Raw genomic sequence first — 15305 nt, forward strand, 5'->3', positions numbered from 1 at the left:
GGAAGCAGGATGTTGGGATATGTATGGTCAAGTGTAGTATTAAAAACGTCATCAGAGCAAACTTTATGAAACTCCCTTTGGATTTTCTTCGAATAGGCCAAAACTATAGTGTTCCTATCTTCCTTGAGTTCTATCTATCTAGAGAAAACTTGGTCACTCGTCGCTTGCAGCCGACGATTCCGACGGTGTTGTTGCCAAACATCCACAATGACCATTTGTGGGGGGCTTTGGCAACCATTGAACCTGTGGGCACTGATAGGGATCTATAGGATTTCCAGTACACTTTTCCGGTACATCTTCCATTGGACATCCACACTGAGCCCACGAGTGAGTCCATATTGTACACATGACTGCTCTCGCTCCTTTACACCCTAATGAGCTATAATGCTACTGAATTTCTAGGGGCATGTAGACTTACAAATACGTAAGGTTGAGGTGTTTCCAAAGCACGAAGGGTATAAGCTTGCTGCCTTACACTGAATGTTCTGGAGCTGATGAATTAATATCCGTTCCCACAGTAGAATTAGGAGATATATACCGTAGGATAGCTACTGCAAATCCTTTAAAACTCTTGTTAGTAGACATGACCAGACCTGACACTTGGAAACATTTAAATAACCGGCCAAATGAGGCTCTTCGGGAAATGGTGAAGGTGGTGTGTTGGCATAGCTATATACAACGCCCGACTGCACGCCCGACTGCACGCCTGACTGCACGCCTGACTGCACGCCCGCCCACAGACCGTTTTTTGGGAGCCCAGATGTTAGGCGAACTAGATAAATAGGAACTCTAGCACAGAAGGGAAGCTTCAAATGAAGCGGGCAGCGTACCGCCGGGCACGTGCCCATGGAAAGCTCGAGAAACCTGCCAACCAGCACCCTCCGCGTAGCGAAGATCCCGTACTGGTAGCACCCCAGGGGGATTGGTAAGTGAACGTGTCGCAATATATCTTGCCTGTCTGTCTGCTAGGTGTAGGCTCGCAACTCTGCCACATTGCGTAAGGTCTGAACTTGTTCCTTACTGCCACTTCGTCCCCATTCAATGAAATCAATGATATTAACTTGTGCCGCGTACAGCCTATGCACTCGCATCAATCCACCAAATTCGTTGCCCGGTCTGTGCACTCAATCCCCGCTCTAGAAAATTCCCGATGATGATGCTCGCAGATGTAAGGTGGATTGAACATAATGGGAACAATAGCTGATTAAAATATAGGAATTAATTTTGGAAATAGATCAATACCTCGAATCCGAAAGCCTGAAGGTTTCTCGTCTTGTCTGTCGCCAATGGTGCCGGGTTGCTACACCACTCTTATTTCAACGAGCTGTTCTCTACTGCAGAGAAAGTTCGCAACGGTTTAAAGAAATCCTCGGGCGAGCTCACCTTTCTCGACTGATCAAGGTCATATCATTTGAATCGACATATGACGGCAAACTCGGCGAGCTTAACCTTATTCCGTTGATAGCGCAACCCGACATGCTACGTATACTTCCACTACCGACGCATTGTGATATACACAATCATCAGACGAAATACATAACCAAATTAGCTCGTTTGGACTCGACTGGTGATCGAGCTTTGACCCCGAACTTAAAAGAAATTCACATCAGTACTCCCGGCATACCATACCTCGAAACTACAGTATTCAGCAACCTTCGCCGAATTCATATTGATGCGGAGTCTGTTCAGCTGCCCGAAGATTTTACGTTTCCTGTCTTAGAGACGTTTCACGTCACTTGTAACACTCTTGGTATTGAAATGATGATAGCTTTCCTCAATCGCCACGGAAGGCTCCAGCAGTTGTACCTGACTCTACGGATTACATTAGGACCTTTGACAGAGGAATTTCTCGATTTGATAAAGAACGAATTGAGAACAAGTTCAAGCGAAAAACTTGTGGCCTCGATCATAAAAACCGCTAAAGAAGACGCCTGTGGCGAATCGCGGCTCTTCTTAAAGATTATCCACAGACAGATGACTAAATGGCTCGATGAAGAACTGGTGAAGGAATTGAATAAAAAATTCGTTACGGTCTTTGGATTGCTGATAGGGCGACAGCGTGAGATATATCGTGGTGCTTTGGAAGAAATACGGAGTGCTGTTCAAAACCCTAACGCGGTTGAGATGACTATGGCGGTAGATTATCAGGAAGGCGAGCTCCCTAGATTTGAGTCTTAACCTTGATTGTCAGCGAGCGAACACCAGGTTAGCGCCAACACCCTATTCACGCACCTCTTCCTAAATACTCATTTCCAGAACTTCAAAATCCGCAATGCCGGGTCCATTGAGCACGGTACACAACACTTCTGACCAAAACTACCAAACGATGCTTAAACATCGTCGACGTCCCTCCCGAGCAGCGCCCGTCGGTGGGTACCCCAAAGTACTGGAGCGCCTGGTCCTGCAAGTCCAACTGCATCTGTACGAGGCGGTTGTGCACTGCATTTTCTCGTTATAGATTGATTTCCTAGGGGAGAAGTGGCTAAAAAATAGCAATGTATTGATAATAATTTTATAGACTTGCGAGGAAGAGACCTGAGATGTCTAAACTGTGATGGGATGCATCTCTTGACTCAGGGACAGACGTTATAAATACAGTCTGTACATTGATATCAAAGGCTTAATGTGTATTTTCCTAAATATAACCCTTTACTTATAATCTCTCAATTAAAGTACAAGTATCACGAAAGCAGACACCTTCGTCCTCTTCGCCACCTCTATAATAATCCTCTACATTATCCTCTTCATCATCCCTCTCAATTAAAGCACAAGTATCACAAAAGCAGACGCCTTTATCACCATCATCTTCTCCTTCATCATCCTCTTGATCATCATCCTCTTGATCATCATCCTCTTCATCATCCTCTTCATCATCCTCTTCATCATCCTCTTCATCATCCTCTTCATCATCCTCTTCATCATCCTCTTCATCATCCTCATCACCCTGTCCACGGAACTCTCGAAACTCGTCATCCATATTATAGTCTTCACTATCCTGCGACACCCACGACAGGATCTCGTCATCGTCCATGCTTTCACTATCTTCGTCTGTGCTTTCACTATCTTCGCCCGTAGAACTCTCAAGCTCCCGTTTCTCATGGGCTACCCACAAGTTCTTCGTTGAGAAATTTGGATTATCTACGCTGGTGGTTACAAGCCGAAGATCTAGCCTAGTTAGGCAGAACCAACCCGATCCCGTGGAGATCTTACCTTCGAGCCCTCCTTGGAACGGCAATATCATGAGGTTAATTAGGCAATCTCTGTTGAATCTAGCACTGTTGTGTGACAGGCGTCTTTTCCTCTCCCAACCCCGCTTCTCGTCGCAGAGACTATTCCACTCGAAGAGGACATCTCCGTCTACAAGCGTAAATTCGAGCTGCCCTTGGTCAAGTCGATTTTGCAATAGCTCATTGATGGTATACCACGAATAATTCCGTCCTTCCATAACTCCCTGTAGCTTTGAGAGAACCTGTTCCTCTGATAATTCTTCTATCCACAAGACTGCCTGTTTTGGCCAGGCATGAGCGTCATTGTGCCATAGACCCTCCTGGAAAAAAGCTTCGGAAGCCATAACGTTAAAATTAGCGCTCGGGCAGAAGGTGAAGAGAACACTGTGATTCAGATCAGAGGCTCATAGATGGGTTTTTCGCCTTTGGTTTTATATAAGCTCTGTATAGAAGGAGGGTATCAAGTCGAGGTGGCCATCAGATCCAAGGGGCCATCAAATCCGCGGGATCATCAAATCCACGGGATCATCAAATCCGCGGGGCCATCAAATCCAGGAGGTTTTCACGATGATCCATGGACTATATTATTCCTAAAGCAATGGAAAATTTAGCAAGCTGTGTTACTAGCTGTAGGATAGGTTGATTCCACAAGAAAATTAATATTGGTAGATCATGTGGACTTTTGCTAGGAAAAGAGTAGATGACAATCTTAAACCCGTTGGTTTAGAGCCATTTTGAAGGAGGCAAATATAATCTATTATTTACATCCTGATATACTTAGACGCAAATCGAATTAACCATTCTTACCTACTTCAGTAAGTCTAATAGGCATCACGGTAACAAAATTTATTAATCTATAGCGCTGCCACGAACATACCCGCAATCTCGTACTATATGTGATTGCCCCTTGACAAGCTGTTCTCCGCGTGATATTTCAAAGGCGAACCGAATCCGTGGGATCAGCCTCCTTGGAGATACGGCAAGGGATAGGAAACGATGCTACCTCGATTAACTACTATATTTGTACCTGGGGATAATGGTCCCTTACTTTCATCAGGGTCTCCAAGGATCCTGACAACGTACAAGAGAGAAAGCTAAGGGCATCCTCGGACCACATTATGTCGTTAGGTGTAAGATGATAACGTGAAAGCATCATATCCTCTATAAGTTCAGCCAGTATCGGGAAGTCCAGGAGAACCTGTGACACCTTCGAGCCCTCATGTAAGTGGTCATGCTGGACCTGTTGAAGATCTAGGACTAAGTATAGTATATTAGGTTCGATCCCACTAGGGTGTGGAGATAAGCTTACCAAGTTTTACCTCTCCATCTAGAGATAATCCGATATTTGCTTCTGAAAGCGTTCTGCAAGAGAGTTTCAATGAGGAGATGTAAGTAATACCCTTGAGGACCTGGGACTGTAAGTTATAGTACCTTCAGCAGAGGAGGTATTTGGCAGACGTGTACCTCAGCAATTATTGTAGCCATCTCCCACTCCTCCAGCTCATATTTCTGAACTTCTAACTGGGATAAATATATATCAAGGCGCTCTGTAACTTGAAAGACCTTGTTGCCGTCACTATAGAGGTCGTAGATAGTCGCAACGTTAGGACTTTGAGTACTGGAAAGGAGACGGTACTGTTTTTGGACGTCGGAACTGTGACATAGTCGAATATTAACGAGTTCAAAGTACGAAGCTTTTCGTGTTGCGACTATATCGTGTCCAAGGCTATGAATGTAGTCATAGTCACCCCATGGGTCCCCAAGCAAAATTCGAAGTATTCTATGGACAGTTCCAGAGAAAGCCGGTTCAGCTCTTCTCAAGATGTCGCTAGTAGGCTTGGACGCCTCTCCTAAATGATCCGGACGAGAAATGGGGAACATAGTCCTCAATCTTTTTATGCGGTGTTGCATTGCGAATTGGTTTATTGTACTTTTAGATAGGGTTTAAATTTATTGGATACCGTGACAGCTCTCGTGAGTAAAGGAAATAGAAGAAGAAACTCACAAACGCTCTCTAGATCAACTGGAGAGATGACTCTTTGGGAGATCATCTAGCCTATTATGGATCATCGGTAGTAGATTTGTCCATCAGGAAGACGGCAAGATTGGAAAATTCGAACATTCAATTGAACCGCCTCGTCGCCTTTTAACTGGAGGATCATCAGGTAAAATATGGTCATCAATAACCTTTGAAATAAAATACCTCCAACTGAGATGGTACACATTTTGAGGGCGATCATCCAAGGGTTGGGGATCACCCCAACAAGCGGGAGACCATTCACAACCGACGCAACACCCAAAAAGTGATGGGGCCAACGCAAGATTGAAAACCAAGACGATCACTCACTGCCTCGAGATAAAATACGGATGGCGGAGCAAAATATTAGCTAAACTATCTTGCGCTGTCGCTAGAAACCCATCGCGATGACCGCAACAAAGAATAAGCAAGCGTTGGAGAACAAACAAAAGGTGGAAGTGGTTAGTAGGGAAACAAAGCCTTTGCCAAATAATGCCTACAAGCTAGGAATGCTCCCTGGCATAGCTTTGATAATTTGCAAGTGATAACAGCTAACCGCGGCGACGGCGTTTACAGAGCAAGCCTCTATATGCCTCGTGGTTCATTCTAGTCTTGTAGGTCATGTCCTCGGCGCCGCTTACCACTGATAGGCCGAACAGTGGACAACGATACGGTGGAACAGCCTGTTCGGACAAGCATATCGAAACAGTCCTGCCAGACAAAGTTGCCGCCCTGTAGGAGATACAATTTCTTCCCCTGATCTGCATACTCTCGGGCTTGGTTGTTGACGGACTCCTTATCGTAGGGTACTTCTTGAACAACCTCATTGCCCTGCAAAAATGTAACCACCAATCCTTTAAATGACGAAGTCTGATCCGTGACAATGTCCTGGGCCTCTGCGTTAGAACCCGGACCTCTTTGATCAGAAACAGAAGCCAAATCAGTCGATTCTCCAACGGAGAGAGGCGTTCGGGCTGCCTGCGGTGCTATAGAAGCAATCACAGTAGTTAGATCTGTAGACTGGCCTGGTTGATGAGCTCCTGTAAGATCAAGTGCCCCAAAGAATGCTCTATGCCGTGACCGCTTGACGTAAAAGGAGCTGATCTCATCCCCTCCCCTCTGATGCCAATGGAGTGGTGCGTGTATCTTGTCAAGAAAGAGGTGGTTAAGATCCCGAGTATCCATGCCGCCGTATCCGCATCGGCTATTCAAGGGAACCGCTGATCCAGCCACAGTTATAAATGGAGGAGCTGTCTTTGCAGGCGTTTCCAAGACCTTGTCCAAGTAGTCCTTCAAAGATGTGATAGCAGGCCTGGCTTGATTGGCATCGAAGGCAAACCCCTCGTTAGGTCGAAGGACATCGAGTGCCTCTAGAACAACCTTTTCTATCATGCCTTGGTTGGGGTCCTTTTTTAGTTCGTGCCCAATACTTGGGCATGAGAAGCCTAACCGATCAGCAAGAGTGGCCACTTGCAGCCAAGCGTAGGCATTAGGGGTTTTCCAAATTCGACATGAACAGAGCCATAACTGTTGATATGCAATATCAAAAGCATCCAAGGATTTCCTTGGAATAGTCACATAAGAAGATCTGCTCTGCTGTACCTCGATGGTATGTTCGCTCGATTCCACTCCGGTAAAATGGAAGTAAAACCTCTTGCGCAGAGTTTTCTTTGACTTAGGCAGGAGAGCACCCAAGATCCTAGCAGGCTCTATCAGATACCTGATGTCTCTGATTACTGTATAGAGGCTTGGTATGAGCTCCTCGGTGGTGAGGAGGCGCCGTGTTATATCAGCCCTCTTTCCTGGGTCTGTTACTCCCGGGAAAAGGACTTGAGATCGCATTTGCTTTTCAACAAATTCGTAGTCGGACTTAGAAAGAGCCGGAGCTCTCGACTGAATGGACTTGATACTGAAGGGGTCAGTGGCCATCATCGTCACCATATCGTTTCCAAAAATATGGGTCAAATTCGACTTAACGCCCTTGATAGAACAGGCTATCTCCTATGCCGTATTAAAATTAATACCTAGAGGAGCATTTCCTTGCTTACCTCGTCACACTTTAGATTTAAGAAAACATCTAGTGAACCAAGATAAAAAGTCCTCCAGACGCCTTGGATATGTAACACAGAGTCCAAGGCCTTGATGAGCAAGCCCCGTTCCAAAAGAAGCGCTAGAGACTCTCTTTGGGGGTCGGTAAGTTTTCCCCGCCATCGTTCAACACCATCAGTGTCTTGGTCGTAGTAACAAAGCCGCATATGGCGAAATATTTCGCCAGTTGTGTAATTTGCTGAATAAGAATATCCTTCGCGGAGGTGCTGTTTGGTGGCCCTCTCAAGATCTAACGGCCGTCAGCGTAGATGTGAAATTGACCGAGCAAAACTAACCACTGCTATAGAGCTCAACTACCCACCATCTTTTAGGTGCGTCGAGACCTTCTTCGGCGGCACGGATTCTATGTTGTCCGTGAAGGCACTCGAGCTTCATTCCAATTCCAAGATCAAGGAGCGGCGGCTTGTCGCTAGACGTAGCCTTGAACTGCGAAGCACTTATCCCCAGCTTCTCCAGCGCCGCTTGAAGTATCGATTCATCGATCATGGCTGGGATCCAATGATCTGGTGTTTCATTCATACATCCTCTGCGTTGAAAGTCCCCCTTCAAACGCTCAACATGTTCTCTGTCGATCTGGCGGCATGGATTCGGGAAATCTAAATGTGTAATCCACACTCGAGCCGCCCCTTTGAATTTTGCATGCTTGTCCTTTACAACCCTTCGCTCTTTGGCCGTAAGAATGACTGTGTCCGAAGTTGCCATTGTTAATAGGAGTTGGAGCCTGGGCATCTAAAAAATATTAGGAGCGGGGGAGGTGGGGTATTAATAGATACGGTTTATGGTACATGGCAAACAATGGGTGCCCCTGAAAATATTTGCACAAATAGAGATTTGGTACCTAGAGAAAGGTTGGTACCTGGGAATTAATAGGTACTCGTAAAATTATTGTACAAAAATTTGTTTGGTACCTGGGAAAATGCTGGTACTTGGAAATATCTGGTACAAAAATATATTTTGTACCTGCAAAGTAGCCGGTACGTATAAAGATTATGGTACCAAATTTTGCGTTTCTCACCTAAAAATTTCCAAGTATCTGCAGGAATTTGGTGCCTCACATTATGCTTCTTTTAGTGAAAACTTCCTCTCTCTCAATATTCATGCTCCTAATAAATGTAAGTTTACTAGGTAAATTCCCGTATCTGATCCTTTATCGCGCAAATATATTTTGACTGGTAAAGCGGCCGCTAATATGAATGATCTATTAGCGATACACGACCATCTCATGCATCAATTTTCTGATCATCTATAAGAATAGATCATCTATGTGATAGCCGACGTTTGCAAATTGCGGCTGTGCCTCACGAGGGTTCAAATACTCATCAACACGTTCCTCCGGCCGACTGGGGCGACCAAATATGGCGACAGAATCTCATCGGAAAACTCGATTCCCTGCTCCAGGCCGGGCAGGGAGCCGCCTGACCGATCAGGAAGATCCCAACGCCAAACGACAGACGCTATTTCCTGGGGGCATGAGGATACGGACGCTCTCCCTTTTAGAGTCGAATAAGTCGCCCGTCAAATCAAATATAGAAGGCAACGCGCTTCAAATTCTGTCACGATCTGTGAAAGTTAATCCGCCTAATGCGGTACCAACAAGACCACCACCGGAAATGAAGATCAAGAACAGGAGACCATATCATCCTTCTGGCCTTCACACACTGACTCCGTGGGATACGTATAAGGCTCTTCGTCCTCTGCAGCGCGGGGGTGAAGTCACGGCAGCTTGTGCGCGGACAGACCCGAGCAGGATGGTAACAATTAAGAAACTCTCTCTTAGTCAATTTCAAGAGTTTAGAAGTTGCCAACATGAGAATTTGCTCGTAATCATAGACGGGTACCGAGCCGAAGACCAAATATTTGTCGTTACCGACTATACGGTTTCTACTCTCAAGTATATCATTGCCATAGCCCTCCCGCTGGAAGAACTCCACGTATCTGCAACCTGTCAACAGGGAAGTCACGTGTTATGCTTAAGCGTTCATCGTACTAACACGTTACAGGTCTTCGAAGGAATGCAGTACCTGTCCGAATTTGGTATTACGCGCAATAAGCTCGACAGTTCAAGCGTCTTGTTTTTGTCAGACGGATGCGTAAAATTAGGTGTGTTGGATGAAATCGCGTTGCTACACCGGCTAAAGAATATTCAAGCATACTTTGATGAATGTGAATCCGCAGATCCCGCGTCGGCTCGTTCGCTCGGGGTCATTGCTATGGAAATGATGCAGAATAATATCCCTCCTGCGACAGAGAAGTTGGTCTTGAATAACCCTGACCAGTGGTCTGCAGAAGCGTCCGACTTTCTAGACATTGCTTCTTGGGCCACATTAAAAGAGATCCAGAAGGTTCGAGACCTCTATTTTGCTTAATAAACCGTTTTTGCTTAGATGTTACCTAGCATGTGTTTCTGGAATATGTATCGCCAAAAGTCATGATTCCATTTGTGGAATATGCCCGCTGGGAGACTGTCGAAAGTCATCACCTACCTTTAGTATTGTAAACGACTAGACGGCAAGCCTGCATCGGGAAACCGCGACCGCCGCACCAGGCAAAGGCGCGCTCACGGCCCCGCCGCCGCTTTCACGGAGTGTATGAATCGTGCCCCTCCATCCCTCGCCGTCCTCCTCCTGTTATAATTCCTGCAGCCGTCCAGTTCTTCCTAACAGCACATCCCCTAATATCTTTTGCATATGTTGGTCAGTAAGCTTGTTGATAAGCTGTATCAAAGCTTGCTCTTCCCCACCAAACCTTACAGTAACCCTCGCTGACTAGCGATCGTACAGATGATCCCAACGTTAGAGGCCTTCCGGATGATTAAAGGAGAGTCTACGTGTCAAAAGCAATTTTATAATTATAGGCAGCAATTCACTATTATAAGGCAAAGCAGCCAGTTCTATCTGTGATTTACCCCACCAATCCCTCATCCGCATCGTGAATGATGACGTGGCGGCGTCGCTTCCAATCTGCATAGTACCACCTTCTTTAGTGTAACGAACAGGCCCTTATCTTTGTCCGCGCTCTATCGCTATTCTAGTATTATTAACTCCTTAGTTTTTTGATCGCCTCCTCAACGACTCACGAGAACTCTTTCTATACTATGGCGAGAAAGAATAACTACTATTCTGTTGTCCGTGGTCGTATTGCTCATGCAATATGCTCATCATGGGTGTGCTCAGCACTTACAAGTAGCCAGCTTCTTGATATCATTTACTAACCGGATTTATTAGGGGTGCAACGCGAGCCCTAGTCAGTGGCTATCCAAATAATAAATGTTACGGGTTTCCAAAATTGGACGAGGCTATCTCGTTTATGAGGGACTATCCCAATTATAAATTCTTTCGCGGGAGTGCAGAAGGTGAAAGAGCGCCGGGGAAAGGCGAGCCAGTTTACTACGCCGTGGCGAACGGTGAACACGTCGGAGTTTACGAATTCTACCAGTAAGCTTTCTATCGCAAAGCGTGTCGGGGTGTTTTTAACTTCGTTTGTAGAGGGGGGGCTCAAGAAGAAATTGCGAGGTACTCGCATTCGTGTCATAAGGCGTTTAGGTCACGAGAAGAGGCGGAAGCCTTTATAAAGGAATACAGGACTACTGCTGACTTGGTGAAAAGAGAGTCTCTGGATGAAGATATTGGCACCGTTCTTGATAGTATGATGAGTCAACTTCGCCTTGAGTAGTATATTATTCATATGAGAAGAAGACATTGCCTGGTATTCCTCAGTTCCTTGAGCCTATTTCACCTATGATACCATGCATTATCCAAGCCTCAACTGGCACGATGCAGTTCATGGCAGTCGAGGTTCTCGAAGGCAAGGGCCATACTTATCGCCATGATCTTGAGTCATTCCTTTACGTGGATGTACATTCGATATGGGATATGGATAAAAATCGGTTCGAGAATATCATCGCCCAGTTCACGGCAGTATTCGAAGAGCTAAAGCTGCTGGCTCGAGACCTCCGAAACGTTCTTTTTCCGATTAAGGATGCCACCAGTAGCTGGAAACCCTTCTACTCTTTATCCCACCCGAATGTTGACGCAGTTAAGGGCCACTAGATATATCTGGCCTTTGACTAGGCTCGCTGGAGTTGTTCATTTCGGCTCGTCTAATGTAGTTTTGCACAAATAATTGACAAATGATAATGGCCTTGTCTAACCGGTTTGCCACGGGAAATCACGTTGAGGACTCCAATTCCTTCTCGCGATAGGAAGTCATTGAAAGGTTTTGGTGTTCGTAAATCTGGTTGTCCAGGTCGCAATGTTGGAGGTGTCATTGGAGAAAATAGGATCTGTCAAGGATACGTCAAACATTATCATGTCAACTATCTTCATAATGATGATTCATGTTGGATTGTAAGTTTAACATGTGCTCTTGTATATAAGGCTAACCCTGTATGTCACAGGGACCTAGGCATTGTCAAACTTTCACGCGCTGGCATGGACGATTACCGTGAACTTATTAAAGATACTAAATCGGGCAATACTATGGGTGCTTGTCTTTTTCAAATGAGCATTCCCCCACCAACGCGCGGAGTTGGCGTACCCCAGATCTAGAAGTCTTTTGATTCGGAATTCTTAAACCACCAATATCATGTACCACCTCCGGCAGAGGAGGCTCGCCGTGAACTCAACCCTAGAGCTCGAATACGAAACCCAAGAACGCCGACCGAACATGTGTCTACAAGGAGACAGATGGAGAAACCGAGCTTCATTTGTGGCAAGTGTGTCTCCAGGGCTTCTGTCTCGCATCTGCCAGTTGTCCGGCGAAGAAACCCATTCGCCACTCGGTTAGCTTTGTGCCAATATCGAACCAGTGTGCGTAGTCTTGCACAAAGGCACTCGGGAAGTCGCCATACATAGCGTGTATAGGCACTGCCTCACAGGTCTGCTGCTGGTTCCGAGTCCGGATGATAAGTTCCGAGCCGTGCATTCGAAAGTGAACCTGTGATCGTCAATTAAAATGTCTACCAAGCTACGAGAAGTACCTGTCGGCCGCATATCAAATTCCGCGTCTCGAAAACTATCTCTTCCATCGTAGACGGAACAACGTCCACGACTTTCTAGAGTCTGAAGTCAGTTGCAATGTGCTCGCCATCTGGGGACGATCACTGTACCTCGCCGAATAGTTGTTGGTAAGTCTCATGCAATTCGTAAGCTCGGGGAAGTCTCGTCAGTAGCAACCCGTCCACGAGTAAACTCCCTTCCAAGATTATAGAGTTGGAACAGGGATTTTCCGAGGTCACCCACGATGTCTTTTCAATAGAAAATAGGACTAATGACTGCTGTATTGAATCCCCAATCAAACCTTGCGTAGTTGCGTAGGAGTGTCCGACCTTGGGAGGATTCTTGGTTTGGTTCTGTGAGCGTCCATTGGCCTATACAATAGTGATTTTGTGGTTTTGGCTCGATAGTTGTGTCGGCTGTCGGATGTATGGCAAATTGATATAGTTTACCTGCGGACTCGGAACGTGCCGGAGCAAGATTGCGTGTTCCGGGTGTATATACTTGGTACCTCTCGCATGAGGCGTCTTGCATGTCGACGTACTGCTACCGGATGCTTGTGGTTGATGGCGTTTGAGGATCTTGAGGCCAGGCCAAGTCTGATCCAGAACTCAAGTTGTGAAGGGTGTGAGTCAAGCATATTTGTTATGTTGAAATCGCGAAGAATGAGTCACATGCAAATGCCCACCTCAGCATGGTGTTTGTTCAACCACGTAGTGTGTTGTTCGTATATGCAGCCACTACCCGAATGGTCAGGTAGATCGATGCTGCTGCCTGGGTCGGAACGGTAAACGGCAACTACTCTAGACATATAGCTGGAAAACTCCTGAAGTATATAAGTGGATCAACTCCCGCCTTTGCACTATGGAGATTAAGTCGGTCAGTTATCTAAATTCACAATTACATGTACTGTAATATCGCTGTGCCCGCAACATCGACGGTGAGGTGATAAACTTGCCTATGTAGGTTCAAACCTTCCTACTAATCAATTTCAACAATTTGATCCTAACCTGTTTCAGTATGTGCAAGAAATACGTTTCTATCAAGATCTACGCTTGCGGCACTCGTGGTGAAAAGGAGACCTTTAAATTCGAATCTTGTAACGAGCAGGACAAAGGCCACGAGGTTAAGGAGATTGAAATGGGCTCTAGTAAAGTCAAAAGCGAATGTGGGAATTACACTTGTGCTGTCTGCGGCCATTGTGAGTTCGCGTAACCAAGCTCGGGCAGGTACTAACAGACAATAGGAGAGACGAGCACCGAAGGAATTGCTTCTAAAATATCATTCCTTGTTTCGTGTGTTTTCTGTTGAAAATATGGAATCCTAACGAGATCCGATCGGGAGAGTGGCAATAAACAAGAACGTTTGACTAATGGTATTTGCCGTCTTGGAAGACGGCTTCGGACCGGGTAGAATATCGGACTCCCAATCACTGAACTCTTTGGAGCTTGTGGATATTCCGCGTCTTATTTTCCATCCCTTTCCCAAGAATCTCTCGTAGACGCCTTCGACATCGTAGTATACGCGTCCTGTACCCCCAGAATGCGCTGGTCGACTTCGTCGTGATTCTGCTCAAAACCACTCTCAGAAGCTGAGCTGGATCGTAGCAGCGTGCTATGCCTTCCTCGAGTACGGTGGGGCAGTAGTGTGGTCTATTCGTGAGACCAAGTCTGAAGCCTAGAATCCCTGCATAGCACTCGTTTCACTTGTAATTTAAGCGGGCTGTGCGACAAGGAGGCCTGAGGACCAAGGAGCCATGGGGTGTCCCGACTAAAAGCGGAATAGCGCCGCTTGCGGAACAATATTATTCCTAGTACCGTAGTAACACGTTTCGTGCCCTTTCTATCTTATAAATCCCGTTGGTTTTTCATAAGTTGACGATGCGCCATGGAGAATTTCGGGTCTACGAGCACCATCGAATCATTCCAGCCCGGAGTCGTTCTCAAGCAACCGATAAACTTCAAGACTAAGGGCCTTGCCGACAAGGTCGACCGCTGCTTTTCTGTTGAGCCGCTTATACTCCAAAAACTTGGACACCATCCAAGAATTGTTAAGTAAGTGCACCAGGTATAGATACTAGTACGAGCTTAGAAGTATTAAATTGTTAGATATCTCGGAAAACATGGCCGCGGCCTTCTGCTCGGCCAAGCAAGCCATAGCAATCTCCAGGCGTATATCGACAACCATCCTTCGACTGATCTACGCCAACGTAAAATATGGTGTCGACAGTTGACTGAAGCTATCGTCTATATTCATAGCCGCGGCGTAGTTCACTCAGATCTACGCCCGAAGAACATCCTTGTCCACGAAACTACCTCAGGATCACGAGACTTGGTGCTCTGTGACTTTGGTGGATCTACGTGCGATGAGCTGGGTCTAGATGGAGGTTGCCTTCCTGACGGTCCTTTCTACAGCCCCACCTTCGGGCTCCAGTCTACTCCGGCTCTTGATATATTCGGCCTCGGCTCTCTCTTTTACACTATCCTGACGGGGTGTTGGCCTTATAGATCCTGCCCTGGGGCCCCTGAAATAGCGGAGGAGAAGATCGCCTACGAGAAGGAAGTTTCCGAGGCTTTAAGTCAAGGAGAATACCCCGATGTGACGAGAGTAGTGGGTGGCAGGGTGATTTTGGGCTGTTGGATGGGGCAATACTTGACGGCCGAGGAAGTTCTGCTAGCTTTGGATAGGGAAATGTCGAAGGAGGCTGATCATATCTCGATGTTCTTACGAGTAGCAATTTCCGTTGTGGTTCTAACAGCTTCTACATATCTAATTGTACGGCGACGGCTACGATGAGCGGGGGAGATCTGAGGGCCTATTAGCTGCCCTCCAGACATCTCGTCCCGGCATATTTCAAGGGACAGGTACGCAAATAAAGCTTGTACAACAACTCGTTCTGGGAATTTTGACATGAACATGATATTGAAACCACCTGAAGCACATAAGAAGAGATGGAAT

The 15305-nt window shown here is 46.2% G+C and overlaps 9 protein-coding genes across 9 annotated transcripts; 6 read left to right on the forward strand and 3 right to left on the reverse strand.

The window, feature by feature from the left end:
* Positions 1 to 1153: 1153 nt before the first annotated feature.
* BP5553_06868 (uncharacterized protein) lies at positions 1154 to 2178 on the forward strand (the record flags this gene model as incomplete). Its single annotated transcript, XM_032015491.1, has 2 exons — positions 1154 to 1168; positions 1216 to 2178. The coding sequence occupies 2 exons, from the start codon at positions 1154 to 1156 to the stop codon at positions 2176 to 2178; spliced, it is 978 nt and encodes a 325-aa protein (XP_031868912.1).
* A 475-nt stretch (positions 2179 to 2653) lies between these two features.
* On the reverse strand, positions 2654 to 3571 carry BP5553_06869 (uncharacterized protein; the record flags this gene model as incomplete). Its single annotated transcript, XM_032015492.1, has 2 exons — positions 2654 to 3165; positions 3211 to 3571. 2 exons carry the CDS (start codon positions 3569 to 3571, stop codon positions 2654 to 2656), a joined length of 873 nt encoding a protein of 290 aa, XP_031868913.1.
* A 668-nt stretch (positions 3572 to 4239) lies between these two features.
* BP5553_06870 (uncharacterized protein) lies at positions 4240 to 5138 on the reverse strand (the record flags this gene model as incomplete). Its single annotated transcript, XM_032015493.1, has 4 exons — positions 4240 to 4242; positions 4276 to 4484; positions 4537 to 4636; positions 4692 to 5138. The coding sequence occupies 4 exons, from the start codon at positions 5136 to 5138 to the stop codon at positions 4240 to 4242; spliced, it is 759 nt and encodes a 252-aa protein (XP_031868914.1).
* Positions 5139 to 5850: 712 nt separating this feature from the next.
* On the reverse strand, positions 5851 to 8055 carry BP5553_06871 (uncharacterized protein; the record flags this gene model as incomplete). The annotated part of the gene is made up of 3 exons (XM_032015494.1): positions 5851 to 7245; positions 7293 to 7582; positions 7629 to 8055. 3 exons carry the CDS (start codon positions 8053 to 8055, stop codon positions 5851 to 5853), a joined length of 2112 nt encoding a protein of 703 aa, XP_031868915.1.
* Positions 8056 to 8708: 653 nt separating this feature from the next.
* BP5553_06872 (uncharacterized protein) lies at positions 8709 to 9719 on the forward strand (the record flags this gene model as incomplete). The annotated part of the gene is made up of 2 exons (XM_032015495.1): positions 8709 to 9284; positions 9354 to 9719. The coding sequence occupies 2 exons, from the start codon at positions 8709 to 8711 to the stop codon at positions 9717 to 9719; spliced, it is 942 nt and encodes a 313-aa protein (XP_031868916.1).
* A 793-nt stretch (positions 9720 to 10512) lies between these two features.
* Positions 10513 to 11025, forward strand: BP5553_06873 (Uncharacterized protein; the record flags this gene model as incomplete). The annotated part of the gene is made up of 3 exons (XM_032015496.1): positions 10513 to 10535; positions 10578 to 10787; positions 10839 to 11025. 3 exons carry the CDS (start codon positions 10513 to 10515, stop codon positions 11023 to 11025), a joined length of 420 nt encoding a protein of 139 aa, XP_031868917.1.
* Positions 11026 to 11090: 65 nt separating this feature from the next.
* On the forward strand, positions 11091 to 11402 carry BP5553_06874 (uncharacterized protein; the record flags this gene model as incomplete). The annotated part of the gene is made up of 1 exon (XM_032015497.1): positions 11091 to 11402. The coding sequence occupies one exon, from the start codon at positions 11091 to 11093 to the stop codon at positions 11400 to 11402; it is 312 nt and encodes a 103-aa protein (XP_031868918.1).
* A 202-nt stretch (positions 11403 to 11604) lies between these two features.
* BP5553_06875 (uncharacterized protein) lies at positions 11605 to 11900 on the forward strand (the record flags this gene model as incomplete). The annotated part of the gene is made up of 2 exons (XM_032015498.1): positions 11605 to 11699; positions 11750 to 11900. 2 exons carry the CDS (start codon positions 11605 to 11607, stop codon positions 11898 to 11900), a joined length of 246 nt encoding a protein of 81 aa, XP_031868919.1.
* Positions 11901 to 14234: 2334 nt separating this feature from the next.
* On the forward strand, positions 14235 to 15143 carry BP5553_06876 (Protein kinase-like; the record flags this gene model as incomplete). Its single annotated transcript, XM_032015499.1, has 2 exons — positions 14235 to 14401; positions 14456 to 15143. 2 exons carry the CDS (start codon positions 14235 to 14237, stop codon positions 15141 to 15143), a joined length of 855 nt encoding a protein of 284 aa, XP_031868920.1.
* Positions 15144 to 15305: the final 162 nt, after the last annotated feature.

Source organism: Venustampulla echinocandica (assembly GCF_003357145.1).
Source record: "Venustampulla echinocandica strain BP 5553 chromosome Unknown scaffold_4, whole genome shotgun sequence".
In the NCBI taxonomy this organism is placed as follows: domain Eukaryota; kingdom Fungi; phylum Ascomycota; class Leotiomycetes; order Helotiales; family Pleuroascaceae; genus Venustampulla; species Venustampulla echinocandica.